This window comes from Antennarius striatus, chromosome 17 (assembly GCF_040054535.1).
Source record: "Antennarius striatus isolate MH-2024 chromosome 17, ASM4005453v1, whole genome shotgun sequence".
Classification (NCBI taxonomy): domain Eukaryota; kingdom Metazoa; phylum Chordata; class Actinopteri; order Lophiiformes; family Antennariidae; genus Antennarius; species Antennarius striatus.
Window position 1 is genome coordinate 14451265 of NC_090792.1, and position 14179 is coordinate 14465443.

Consider the following 14179-nt stretch of genomic DNA (forward strand, 5'->3'; position numbering starts at 1 on the left):
GAGGTGTGAGACTCAAACTGTGGTTCCTAGGAGAACAGCAGATAAGCTTCTGATTTTAGTCCAATCATCTGCCAGTGTCATCTTGCAGGTGGAACCTTCAGTTGTTAGTTTATGCAACACATTTTCACTTCTAGCTATGCAAACTGCCTCTATTCAAACTCCCTTCAGTTACATGGGTTTCATTGAATCACTTTGAAACTTGTACCATTGTCATCCCTCTTTACCATTCATCTACCGGAACCTAAATTTGATTGTGAATGCAAACTACTTGACAACTTCACACTAAGTTTCGTTCTTCGAGATGTTTCTCAGATTAGTATCCCAATTCTGACCTCGCACCTTCATTTTTCATCTGCATCGCATTGCAGGAGACCAAGTTCCATCAGCATCTCCATCACAGTACCCATGCTAACACTTTCAAATCTATTTAAAGAAAAACACCAGCCAAACCATCTTATGTTCAAAATGTATTCACACATTTGTTTTTGTTCAATTACTGGTGGTGTTTAACTTATAAGAAGATGACAATGTTGTGAAACAAGTAGAAGTAAAAATAAAAGCACCATTAATTAAATGAAGATGATTCTTTGCTAAAAAGCATTAAAAAAAACAGTTCATGTGAAAAACTACTTACAGATAACGTTAAATAAGTACATATTAATACTAATAGCGTCTTCCATTTCCTCTGTAGCCTCCATATCCACCACGTCCTCCTTGGTTCCACCCACCTCCTCTCCAACCTTCACTTCTTCTTCCCCGATTGCCACCCCTCCCATCCCAGCCACCACCTTTTCCTTCTTTTCTTTCTTGCCAGGGAGGCATCTCTGGGGCCGGAGCATGCATCTCTGATGGACGTCCTCCTCTGTCTGGGACCCTCCCCATTAGGACCTATGGGTAGCAGGGTAGATGAGGCATGTTTGCACCAAAACAATACCAGATTAAAAGTGTTCATGGGCAAAGGGGCAACATTCTTGCATACCTTGTTGACAGCACAACTCGTTTTCTCCCTCATGGAGCCGCTGCTCGTCTTCACCACATTGCAGATGTCTTCTCTGGCAGCCAGCAGCTCAGCCATGTCCACTGTAGACTGTGGCCTGAGAGAGTGTCTCCTAGGCTGATATTCTCTCGCCATACTGTCCACCCTCACCTAAAAAAAAATCAACAGGCACACAAATATTAGAATCAGCCTCTCATGAATATTGGATTGTCTTCTTGGAAAAAAGGTTTAGCAAAAACATGATTGCTCAGTGACTTTATCGAAAGTTAGCATTAATTATCATTTTGTAAAACTAAATGACATTTTTTAGCAGGGATCACAATCACAATATGTTTGCAAAGACTGCTCAGTAATGAACATCTTAGATCAGTTTATATTTCTGTTTTGGAAAAATGCAGTTTGATGAGTTTTAATATGAACCTGCCTTGGCCCTGTCTGACCACCCAAATGACTGAACTGTGACGTCCAGTCGTTTGATCAACATCCTGCGGCGACACTCGTATTCTGAGGAAAGATCACTGTTTATGCTGTGCAACTTCCTCTAAAGAGGAAAAAAAATAGAAGCTGAAATTAGTAACATATTTCCATTAATACACTGATCCAATTCATGTAGAGTGGTGTATTTTGGCACTGCTTACCCATTGTTGACCAGAAAGAGATTTACTTAGCACAGGGTTTCCAAAGGAACCACTTGGAAGACCTTTAACTATATTTTCAACCTACAGTCACACAGTTTCATGTATCAGGACAATACAAAAGAATGGAAATTAGAGATGCCGTATGACAATTATAGATTAATTAATTCATTAATCAGGATAAGGACTAAATTTAGAAAAAACAAAGATCTGAAATCTGATATAAAGTAAATGCGATCACAGTGAATTTCCTTGTCTCACCTTTTCTTGGACTTGACAAAAAACTCCTGCAGCATCCTGTCCTCCAGGCTCCGGTAAGCTCAGTGTTTCACACATCAACTGGAGATCCCGAAACACTTGATTCTCATTTTGGGATTTATCAAAGAGCTGCGTGCTCCTAAGAATCTGAGCTGCTTGGAGCTCAGAGCATAAAAACACTGCATGAGATACACAAAATAATTACTATTATTTATTTGCTGAGCATACAGAGTTTGTGTTATAGCATAAGGGTGGGGATAAGACGCACCACAGCAACTTACAGGCAAACTTGAGGCAGTCTTCTGGATTTGACAAGCTGCCCTTGAGAATCCCTGACACAGTTTCTTCATGAGGACAGTGCAACTCCTTCAGCAAACCACTCATCTCCACCTGAAGACTGTCTATGTTGTCTAGAAGAAGGGCAGAAGCAAAACAGGATATGAGATTACATACACTGTAAACACATAAATATCATGCTGGCCAATGTTCTTATTTTAGAGATGTGTCGATGTGGGTTAAAATAAACACTAGTAAAATGCAGCAGCTGCGAAAAGCTCTGACTGAAGAACAGGATGCCATCACATATAGTTCAAGAGGAGGGGGATTACTCCTGGAATCAGTTGTGATGGGGACATCAACTGGTCAGACGTGTTCTGCTGGCTAGCCGGTTTTTAATCCCACACGTGTTTTACTACTGGTTGTGACAGCGGCATGATGGGCGTTGCTAACCTGGTCCTGAAGAAATGCTCTCTTCCAGACCACACAGTGGGTTTAAACGGGATGCCAGCCACCTGCACAGGTTTACGAACTCCACAGAAGACAGGCCTCCCTCAGCAGCTCTGAGCAGCGCCTTCTCCTCCAGCAGAGGGCCGTCATAGCTAAGGAAGGAGCGACAAAAGTTACGTTAGCATTGAACACGAATATGTTAGCAGTATTGCAGCCACTAAAATATTTGTAGTTAGTTATTATATTTAATATATTTTTTGCGATTTTGTTGTCTATACATAATTTAATGGTAACGTAACAATTGCAGCTCAACATATACGACACCATGCTAACAGTATATTAGCTTACCCAAGCTGCTCTAACGAGTCCAAAATGTCACACTCCATCATTTAACCGGTGTTTTCAAACTCCTTTGTCCTCTTAAAAATTGGCAATGTCAGAAGCATAAAGAAGTCAATATGTACAGTTTGTGTTCCCATTCACCCCCATACCGTAACGGCTCATCTACATTATATGTACACTGTTGTACTGGATTATTCTGAACGCTCTTATGCATCATGTTTCCGCGGTGTTCCGTTGACCTACATGAGCCGTGATGAAACCTCCGGATTCAAAACGGTCCGCTACATTAGTTCCGCTCCTTGTTTGTACCCTTTAAACGTGCAGTGTGGCCTGTCAAGCAGAAGATAAACTACAGGAGAAAACTATAGATTTAATAACCTACAACTAGGTGTACAGGCGGTAGAGTTTTCTAAAATTATAAGGAGAAATAAGCATTCCAAATTTGAGTGCTTTAAAAAAAGCATGGGAATTGCAGATAAATTTGAGAAAAGTAAATCTGCATTACTTAATTTCTTGAAGAGTCAAAAGAAGACTTGAAAACGTGAAAATGATAAACATCGCATGTAAAATGGCACTTACTAGTACTAATTTCCTTGTAACTATAATCATCAGTTTAGTGAACTAAAAACATGTCAGAGAAAAATTACGATCAAAATTAAAATAGAGTGCCTGACTGTATTTAGGTACATCCGCTGTTTGTCATTCGTCTCAAGAGCGTGTATTTCATTTAAAGCTTGTTAACCATCACCATTTAAAAGTCAGTGGATTAGCTGGATAATGTGTCAAATCGGACAACAGGATTTCCTGACCTCTGAGCTTTTGTGGTTAAATGCACACCAAGTCATTTACAATAAATATATCAGTCTTGAAGATGAACTTAAAAGTATTTACTAACAGGGTAAGGTGTTAAAATCCTCTCCTCATGATGACTTGTCTTCACAACTGAATTTGCTTTTTTCCATCTCTTTGTTTTGTTATACATGAAAAGTTGATAAGAAACACAAAGACAGCTGAACAGCAGGATTAAAACTCACCATTTTATTATGATAATGTTATTTGATATGTCAAATTACAAGTGTATGATGTAACATAAAAACAGTTACAAACAATATGTATGCATATTTACATTATATATTTATGAAAAGTAACGAGCTACATCTGTATAAAGAAAATACAACTATGACTTGTTATTGGGACTATAAATTTTACATCATATACTTGGCATATCATCATATACCATAAGAAATACCTAGACGTGAAGAATCCAATAGAACCAGTAGGAGAGATGTTAAATTATAAAATGGAAACTAGTATGGACGTGAGGCACTTTTTGAGGTCGTCAGGATGTAAAAGCCAATGGCACTACTGAAACAAAAGGATGCACAGGAAAGAAATATGCACAGATGGGAAAAAAAAGAAAACAGTCAGATTTACAGAAGTTAAGAAGTACCATTTATACCGTTTCAAAACACAAATGTCTTCCACTATTTAGAACTAATCACGTAAGTGTTACATCAAGCGCTGTAAGATGAAAAAAAAAAGCTTACATATAGTATCGTCAGTGCACCAAAGCATCAGAGAATCAAAACATAACCACTCAACTGCTGTGGAAAATAAAGAAAAAAAAATACACGGAAGAGAAACAGTTTTATTTAGCTTTTTCTTCTTTAATCTACACAATGTCAAGAATGTACACTTGTTTGCATTCCCAAAGATATGCACGATTTCCAAGAGTGAAACAGGAGAAAAGACTAGCAGCAGAGTGGTTAAAACTGAAGTCTTATATAATGGAGGTCAAATTGTATATTATATATAATATATATATTATATATATATGTATATATACATATTATATATATATACTGTATATATATACACACATATATATACACATACATATATACTGTATATACACACACATATATATATATATTATTTAAAGCAGACAGACACATGTTGCATATATATTACAGTACATGACAGGAAGTTGCACTGTGCTGGTTAATGCAGAATGAGAAGTGTTATTTCAGCATTCTCTACACTTTGTATAAATGCACATCCTACACTTTGCTTCTCAGCCAGCAAGTTTTAATCAGGTTCAAAACTTGGTTCAGCCTGCAAATGATGCTGGGCGGTCCGATTCCAATGGGAGAATATGACAACCAACGACACATTTGGTTACACACCAACAACCCTGAGAGCGTTGGTACTGCCACACACAGGAAACAAATGCACGGCACACACACTCGTAGGCATACAACAATGCAATTATATAGTAGCACGCGCTCACCCAACACGCGTTACACAAGTGTCCACTTCCAACACGCACTCATTTCCAAACTCGCCGTTGTTGATATATGGTGTTGGAGAATAAGAGTTTAACAGTCATTCCTGGCTGATTTCTCTGTCAAAAACAAAATTAGTGATTGTATCTAGCAGCTTTATATGTATGCCTGTATGTAAGTATATACACATATATATTTATATATCAAAATTTTGAAACAAGTGGACTGCCACTACTGTACTGTATTAACACTATCCTTCCTTCTACCATACAAACTAGAAACTCCATTAGAAGCTCAATAGTCATTTCCATCACATACCCCTTTCTACTTTTCAATGTGAAATAATGCTAAAATGTGATCTATGTACATAATGCTGTCAATAGTAGCTACAGTATATGTTGACAGCAACGATAAATACAGCTCCATCTTTAAAACTTAAAAGACAAAAAATGCTGGGATTATTATCAAAACTTAAATATAGCATAAAGTATTTACAAGTGTTTGGAGGCGGTACTGGGGGAATGGTTGTCTACCTGTAACTGCATTAAAGTGTCCTGCCCCATCACTGACTCAGTCTGCAGAGAGGTCAATGTGTTTCCCACATTACATTTGCATAGAAAGTAAAAGGTTGGTTGTTGGTTGGTTTAGGAGGAACTAGTAAAAGAAAAGCGTTCTCCAGGAGAGATGGAGGTGACACTGTTGGTTTTCGCAGGAGGTGAGAAGAGATGCATATCTGTTAGGAACAGCACGATGCCGCAAAACCTGCTGTTAAAAAGGACTACTGTTAATATACCAATGAATTTAAGACTATTACAGGGGGACATCTAAAATGTATACAATTACATTTGGAAGTTTTCCATAAATGTTTTTTTCCCTATTCTCCTGGTGGTAAAAGTTAAAAAAATTACTTGACCCTTGGCTCTGGGTCGGCCGAAGCCCTGCTTCCTAATGGACGGTGAGTTTTGAAATTGCGAGTTGAATTCTGTTAAACATGACGCTAGAGCTACCGATTGGTCAGTTTAGCTAAGAAGGAGGACTGAAAATGGGGGCAGACAGCTATCTTGCTCTCACCAGAGGTGAACCCCCCCATGCCGAATCCTAACGCTTGTTTAATCCAAGGTTCAGGTAGAAGTGGAGAAGGTACTTCTTTTTTCACCTGTGGACGAAGTAGAGCAGACTAGCCAATTTGTCTCTTTTCTGCCAAACTACATGTACAGTAAATGAACTTAAACACCATCCAGCCTTCCATCCATCCAATCCGTCCATCCAGGTACTAAAAATTTGTATTTGTTTGGTTTTGTTTTTTACGTGGAAGTTGAAACACTTGGTGAACAAACAACACACACACACACAACTAATACATACATACATCTGTATGGTTTGTTTTTTTAAAATCATCTAGATACTCAGCATTCTTGAACTGCAGTCACTCACTCAGGGCCTGTTAAATGAAGACATAGGGGAAGGAGAGGACTTTTACATCAGATTGAGGGGGGGAAAAAACAAACAAAACAGACTAATGCAAGGGGAAACATGGATATCTGGAGAGGGCGCTGCAATCAAAGCATGGAAAGCAGTGCTTTTAGGTTGTTGTTTTTTGTTCCAAATTCTTAGTTTAAAATCTGAAGAATTTTTGTGAAAAGATTAGCATAGTTTAAGTGCCTAGTTCCTTAACTAAGGAGCACTCTAACCCCTTTACTAACCAAAACAAAACTTGCTGGTTGAGCAACATTTCAGCCTTTGTTTCAAAAGTAATTGTAAAACGAGCAGAAAAATAACAATGAAGAAACAAAAACACCAAACAATTTCACTACAGCAGTAAATAACTGGACTAAAACTGAAATTCACTGAAGTGAATGAAATTGTCATGCATTGGTTTCCATTTAAAACAGTTGAAGACGTTCCACAGCTATTTTGCGGAAAAAACTGGGGTCAGCATGGTAGCGTTACCATTTTCCCTTCTAATCATGGAGTTAGTCCCTTTATTTTGGAATGCAATCAAACGGTTTTAAAATCATCTCAGGAAAGTAATCATTTTAGCATCTGAATGTGTGAAGCTATTCCAAGCTGTACCTTTCAAAAACAAGTTATAACTTTGTCATTCTTTGTTTTGCAAAACAAAGAATTGGCTATAGTTCCACCACAGCAATATATCTGAAACACTAGAGTAAAACTAAATGTGGAGGTTAAGAATATCTTTACATGTTGAGGGGCAAAAATACCATTTCTAGTGCACTTTTTTTCTGTTGAGTGATTACATTGTCAGCAAATGTTGAAGCTGTGAATGAAAGGCCACTGTTACCCCACTGCAAATTCACAGAAAAGCAAGAACATATCCCTTTTAGCATACTCAAACACCAAATAAGTTTTTTTCTGAATGCAAAATAGATTTTTCTTCTTTTTTTAATCATCGAGTTGTTGCTCTCTATACAAAAGACAGTTTTCCTTCATAACACATAATCACGTTGTAGAGTTCTGACATTTGTGGCCTGGCTTTGTCAATGAATGAGTTTGAATGGTGTGAGAGATTTGTGTGAGTGTGTGTACAGGTGTGTGTGTATGTGTGTGTGTGTGTGTGTGTGTGTGTGTGTGTGTGTGTGTGTGAATACAGGTGTGTTTAGTAACATCTCCAAGTCTATTAATCTTGACGCCTCCTCCTCTTTGTCTTCTTAGTTTAAGCTCCTGAACTTAGCTTGATGCTTAGAGCCCCCACAAAGCATATGGTTTGTCCTCCACCGCTGCTTGTCGGCGACAAACACAAACTGAAATCTCCAAAAGCCCTCAGAGCTGGGGGGTCAACAACATATCACCCTGTCTGAGAGGGAATGAAAAAAGGATGCCGGCTTTTAATTTTCCGCTTTTATCCACTACCTGTGTTAGCTAGCTTTGAGGGTGTCCGAGTGTCTGTGGTCTGGTCACCCCGCGGCCTTGTGCTTGCCCCCACAGCAGCGACAGGCCTCGCCACAGTGGTGACAGGCGCGCAGAGGCAGGTAGCAGCACATGCACGGCGCGATGAAGGAGAGCGCCACCAGGGCCAGCCAGCGCAGACAGAACTGCTCGTCCGCCGTGTCGCAAGAGCAGGGGTCCGAGAAGTCTCCCTCGGAGTCGGACATGCAGTGGTACAGCATGCTCTCGGCGCACAGCATGCAGCTGACTTTGTAGATGCACTGCTTGATCGGGTCGGGAGCGTCTTGGCACTGCCCCCGCCAGTTGTCTTCGTGGTTGAACATCTCGCGGCAGTAGATGCAGCGCGAACGCTCGCCGTCCTCTCGCCGCCGCCGGCCCTTCTTCGACTTGAGGAGGGGCGAGGGCTGAGTTTTGATGGCTGTGTCCTTACCCAGGCCGAGGCCTATTCCTGTTCCAATGCCCATACCAGGGCCGGAGTGGGAGTCCCCACCAGGGCCGTCCGGAAAGAGGTACTCACACTTCTTACTGTCCAGTTTGTGGAAGGTTGAAGGGAAGTCCAGGTCCTCACGGTCTGCCTCCGGTTTCCACATAACAGGGTGACGGTAGTCCTCATAACCGCGGATAAGCACGTCTTTACGTGGGTTGATGCGGACAATTTCCTCTTCGTCCATGTGAAAGCTGACATGACGGGTTGATTTAAAGGAGACCTTCAAAAGAGAAGACAAGTTGATTGAATAAGGGACAAGAATACAGCTGCTTTTTGAAGTAACTAAATAAAAGAATCTCTACATCCAGCGAGCTTAACGACAAAAACAACAACAACAACAACTCCAGGAGGCGTTATTGGCTGAATGAAGACAGGGCAGACCTGTGGAGGCAGGTAGCGACGGTTGGTGGAAGGGAACTCGTCGAAGGGCTGGGCACGGACGTAGCAGCCCCTGAATGGCTCAGTGGAGACGACGTTGTTCAGAGGAGAAAAGGGCTCCTTCATCGGTGTGCAGATGGAGGGAGGTTCCTCACACACCTGAAGAGACACAAACAGTCAAGTTAGTCCTGCAGATTCTGGAGCAATGATGCGGTAATAGAAAAACAAGCTTCACTTTTTATAAACCGTGTTACTGACCAATCATTATTCAGTATATATCAAGCTCAAAAAGAGACATCTGAACATCACATATCCTCCGATCATCGGACTCACCATAAAGTCATTTTTAGTTATAAAATTCCTGTGAACTCATTGTGGTGTTTGATGAAGCTGAAATCTGAAGTTTATCAGCTATACTCCAAACAAGGAAAAAATTGTGTTGCCATGGGAACAACAAAAAAATTATCTGTCAAAACTTGAAATGGTCCAACTACTTGTTCAGACCAACATGTGTACAAAGTTTGGTTAAGCTAGCATGTATAATCTGCAAGTTATCCTCCAGCCAATAATGGCTTCATGACCCTATGACTGTATCTAACACTTTTATGTCTTACAAAAAGAAAAAAGAAAAAATGACAAAAAAAAGCAAACAAGACTAGCTGGAACCCTAAAATGCACCATTTTCACAGAACATGTTCCAAATGCAAAACTACTAACGCTCAATCGGTTCGGTTTTTCATGATCACAACATTTTTACTCAGGGGTGTGTAGGCAGTTTGTGAGAGAGGTTGTGTGTGTGTGTGTGTGTGTGTGTGTGTGTGTGTGTGTGTGTGTGTGTGTGTGTGTGTGTGTGTGTGTGTGTGTGTGTGTGTGTGTGCGTGTGTGTGTTCCACTTATGTGCACCAGGGGGCATCCTGCACCCACGCTCGGCCAAATGACTGCTGTGTGGCGATGACTCAAGACCCCTTCTGTTAAGAACTGAGAGTTCCCATCAGCCTTGCATGTGTTCCCACAAACATTTTAACTGGTCAAAACACACAAACCCCTTCCATGTTCTTAAATAAAGACAGAAAGATTGGAAACCGTGCAGTTATTCCTTCCATTACCAAAAAAATAAAAATCTCAATCTCCAGTGGGAAGCTCATTTGTTGACATCGATCAGAATCAGAGGCCTATAAATAACTTTATTTGCGAGCAAAAACACTGAAAAGTTTTTACATGGTAACAGAAATAAAGAAAATGAAATATACCTCATAAGAAATATTTGCTAAGAGCAGCCCAGGTTCAACACTAACCTGTGACCCTTCACTGAATGTCATTCCCCCCTTTATTGTCAATCTCTCTAATCGGTCCTGTCTGACTAAAACCTCCAAAAATTTTCTTGAACAAAACCAAAAATACAAAAAATTCTTCAGCGCTCGATGGCAGCAGCATCCGAAGCGATGGCTGACCGTGATTCATGTGTGCAGAGCCGATGAGACACCGGGCAGAACAGTCAGTTACTCCATCCTGATGATGTTTCACGTCCGGCATCATATTCACAAACATCTACATAACTTCCAGTGTGCTCATAAATGACATCACACATCATTCAGACAAAACAACATAAATGTTGTCAAGGTTACATCTGTCTCCACTCGGGAGAGATACACAAACAGACACGCTCCGAGATGCCTGTCACATGTGTGACTTCCATCGAACCGCATATGAACCTTTTGCATGCGAGCTAACGGTCCCTCTTTTTCCCACACACACCCCGACCTAATCAAGGCAAGGTTAGTCCTCCTCTCTTCTCCTTCTTTCAACCTTTCTCTCTGCTCCGCATGTGGAGGAGGATGCTGGCTCTGGTTAGTCAGTGCTGTGTGTAAAGTAGCCCACGCCAGTGCTTTAACGCACAGCGGAAATCTGGTTTGCTCCCAGCTGCTGCTACAGTAATTACTGTCCTGTGGTTGCTAAGAGATGCTTCCTTTGACTTCTTTTTTCCCTCTCTTTCCTCTGTCTCCTCCACTTGCCCCCTCTCAAACTGCTAACACATGGTATGTATGTGTGTGTGTGTGTGTGTGTGTGTTTGCTCCTTCTTTGCCTCCAAATGTAAGTGGTGTAACAAATTCAGAGCGTCTGCAGGGCAATGTGAGGAATAGGAGACAGTGGAGGGAGAGAAGCAAAATAACAGAACAGGAAAAAATTATTGTTTTGTTGTCTTATGTGTGAATTTCTGTGCATGTGCGTGCGTGCGTGCGTGTGAATGGGAGGTAGATTGTGAGTGAGAAGGAGATCGAGAGGCCAAAGAGTCTGCCGAGGGAATGTCATAAACCAGCTCCAGCTGGAGAAATGCAGCACAGAACTTAAAAAGCCAGATGACAGCTGTATGTGTGTGTGTGTGGGGGGGTGCGGGTGGGGGATGAAATGGGAAACAGACTTGGGCTTCCTTTTAAAGCGCTTGCCTAAGCCCCACCATTCAAAGACATGCGTGGGAGCCAATCTGGAGCTGAGCTGACCCTTGAGAAGAGAGGAGAGGAGAGGAGAGATGGAGATGATGTGGACCTAAGGACAACCTGGGATCATCAGGGATCTACACACACCCACCCTCAAAGGCATAAGGCTTTGGGACCGAGGGGGGCCTGGGCCACCACCTCCCCCATACTGGCAATAAACATACAAACACACCAGACGTCTTCCTTCCCACCTTAGAATTTTCATGGTATGAACTGATTGAAACAGTAAACTAATTAATAACTTTGCTTCAGAGTTGCTGGTCAGTAAACAGACGGCTAAGCAATGCTAAGCTACGCTAACTGCCTATAGCATTACACTTGTGTGCTGCATCAATCCTCTTACAATTCTCAATCCTGAATCCTGTAACAAAGCCAGCATACTGATTTCTAGCATGAATGAATACGTACATGACTCCTATGCCACAGCGCTCTGGGGCCCTTCCTTCCTGGCTCCAGAGCCCTTTATGGGGCACCGCAGAGACACACCTAACCAGTCTGAAAGTCTCTGGTTTATGGGGACGGCTGTAAATGTCAACTGGCCAACAAAACCTCTATGTACTAAACTGATAAGAGAAAACTTCCTGCCAGAGCTAAATTAGAAGCAGATGTTTTCTGATGGCATTTGAAGGGGGGGGCTCACTTTGTACTGGTGGGAGGACTGTGGTGGTACGACATGATTCCTGGCAGAGGTTCATCACAGCTGAGTAGGCTGTTGTGCAACCAGCTTCTTTTTTTCCCTTTTTAAAAAAAAAAATCAGCTAAATGCGTTGCATGTGCGCTTCCAGCGCTCGCGGCGGTGCAAGGCGATCGTAAAAGATTCCATAATGCAGAGAGATGTCTCAACCTAATCAGGGAATAACGATATGCTGATGATGACCTCCTCTACTGATGAGACACTGGTGTCTGCCTTCCCCACAAGGTCACTGCTGCTCCTATTGGGGGGAGGGGTATCAACACCCCCACACCAGAACCCAGAATTTATCATGGAGCAGAAAGCAACACGGCTAATTTCTCAACTTGTTGTGCTGTGCTATTCGCTAGCTTCTCCGGCTGCAGGCCTTTACCGCTGGTTCACTTCTCTTTCTCTGTAGCCTAGGTCTCCGACCGCAACATTCGGATGCCAAATCACCATGGTGACATCCGCGGTGGCTCACTCACTGAATCTTGTGAACACCCCCCCTTCTACCCCCCCCTGCCACTGCACACCCCCTTGCCCCCCCCCCCTTGCCCCCCCCTGCCTAGCAACAGCAGTGCCACTGAATTTCCTGTAGGTTCAGGCTGATTCCTTAAAAAGGAACTTCACCACAGGAACGCAGCTCTCCGTCTTTCATTGCTCCGCTAATCCAGAACATACAGGATGTATAAGATACTAATGTGGGTCATAGGTGACGACTAGCATTGGAAATGCAATGCACCCGAGCTAAAAAAAAAACCCCAAACAAACCCAAATGTATCATGTGAAATAAAACATAATACCTACTTTCAGGCAGCAGGGACATTCTTGAATTTCTACTGCTCTTGCTTAACAAACCAACTACTTTAGTCGTATTGTGCTGACTAAATTAATTAGCATATTTTGAAGCTATAGCGCTTTGTTAACCACAAACCATCATGGGAAAAAAAATGTAATCATTCGCTGCAAAACCTCTCTGATATCGAGTCAATGGCGTTAATATATTTCAGTGGCAGGGCTGTCGTATGTACTGGGTAGTGCATGCATTTCTCGTCAGGGTAGGCGCACCCCAAGAACCAAGGTGTCTTTTCACCTACTTTGCAATCACAGTTACAACAGGTGAGTGACGTTCATGTAACAGGTCTGGTATCTAAAACAAATCAATGTGGGTGTGTAGAATACAACTACTGTATATACCTGCTGCCTTTCGCTGCATGCAGGAAACATAAGATTCTTAGCAGCACGTGTCACCAGTCAATAGAGGCACATTCCAGCAATAGGGCAAACACACACAATTTATTTGAACAATGCACCTCAAAAGTTCTCAGCCTGTCAATGCAAGACCCAGCTCGTGAAGAAACAAATTCAACTCGAAGGTTGCTGGGAAAAGCTGAGCCTTTCCAACGAGCTGTCTTTGAACAAGCAGCTTTCTGAGGCAATAGTTATTAGATTGGCATCAATTCTGAGGAGTGACAGCAAGCGATAGATTGATAAAGACGGCTAAGCCTGCTCTAGAACATTTGTTGGCCAACACCCAGCTTCGCCCTTGGGTCTGGCCGGCACCGGTTAAACACCTGTAAATCTCTAAGAACAACTGTTGGGAAACAAAGGCAGGTGTCAGCGCCTGGGTGGGAATACATCAGGGCTCAAACATACGGCCGAAGTACTACCGATGACCCGCCTCACATTTAATAGGGAAGGAAAGCAGAGTGATGACTGTGTCTTTGTGTGAAAACTAAACTAGGTGTACCTAAAAGTTATTATATCTATCCAATGCCCCTCCCACAACACTAAGTTATACAATAAAATGTAAGCATTGCATTTATTGTTAATCAACGTAAGTCAGAAGGAAGATAAAATAGCATGCGCTCATCAGAACACACTCTTCCTTAACTCACCGGTATTCCATCCTCAGGGGCGTCCCCTTCCCCAAATGACCGACAACCTGGAAGAGAGAAGCACAATCCCACAAAAGACAAGATTAGAGGCCCGGCCT

The 14179-nt window shown here is 42.0% G+C and overlaps 2 protein-coding genes across 3 annotated transcripts in view; both read right to left on the bottom strand.

Moving 5' to 3' along the window:
• Positions 1-454: 454 nt before the first annotated feature.
• fam98b (family with sequence similarity 98 member B) lies at positions 455-3185 on the bottom strand. Of its 2 annotated transcripts, none has more exons than XM_068338534.1 (8): positions 2965-3185; positions 2620-2768; positions 2172-2300; positions 1894-2069; positions 1636-1716; positions 1422-1538; positions 980-1147; positions 455-888 (listed from the first exon to the last, which is right to left on the bottom strand). In XM_068338534.1, exons 1-8 carry the CDS (start codon positions 3003-3005, stop codon positions 664-666), a joined length of 1086 nt encoding a protein of 361 aa, XP_068194635.1. In that variant the 5' UTR covers positions 3006-3185; the 3' UTR covers positions 455-663. The 2 variants fall into 2 exon arrangements, with proteins under 2 accessions (XP_068194635.1, XP_068194634.1); XM_068338533.1 differs by having other exon boundaries at positions 3108-3179.
• A 796-nt stretch (positions 3186-3981) lies between these two features.
• The window catches only part of spred1 (sprouty related EVH1 domain containing 1), a 34185-nt gene continuing 23987 nt past the window's right edge, over positions 3982-14179 (bottom strand). The window contains exons 4-6 of the mRNA XM_068339305.1: positions 14082-14128; positions 9019-9174; positions 3982-8857 (exon numbers count right to left, since the gene is read on the bottom strand). Of these exons, the coding sequence (XP_068195406.1) occupies positions 8159-8857; positions 9019-9174; positions 14082-14128 (902 nt within the window). The 3' untranslated portion in view covers positions 3982-8158. The remainder of the gene's footprint in view (positions 8858-9018; positions 9175-14081; positions 14129-14179) is intronic.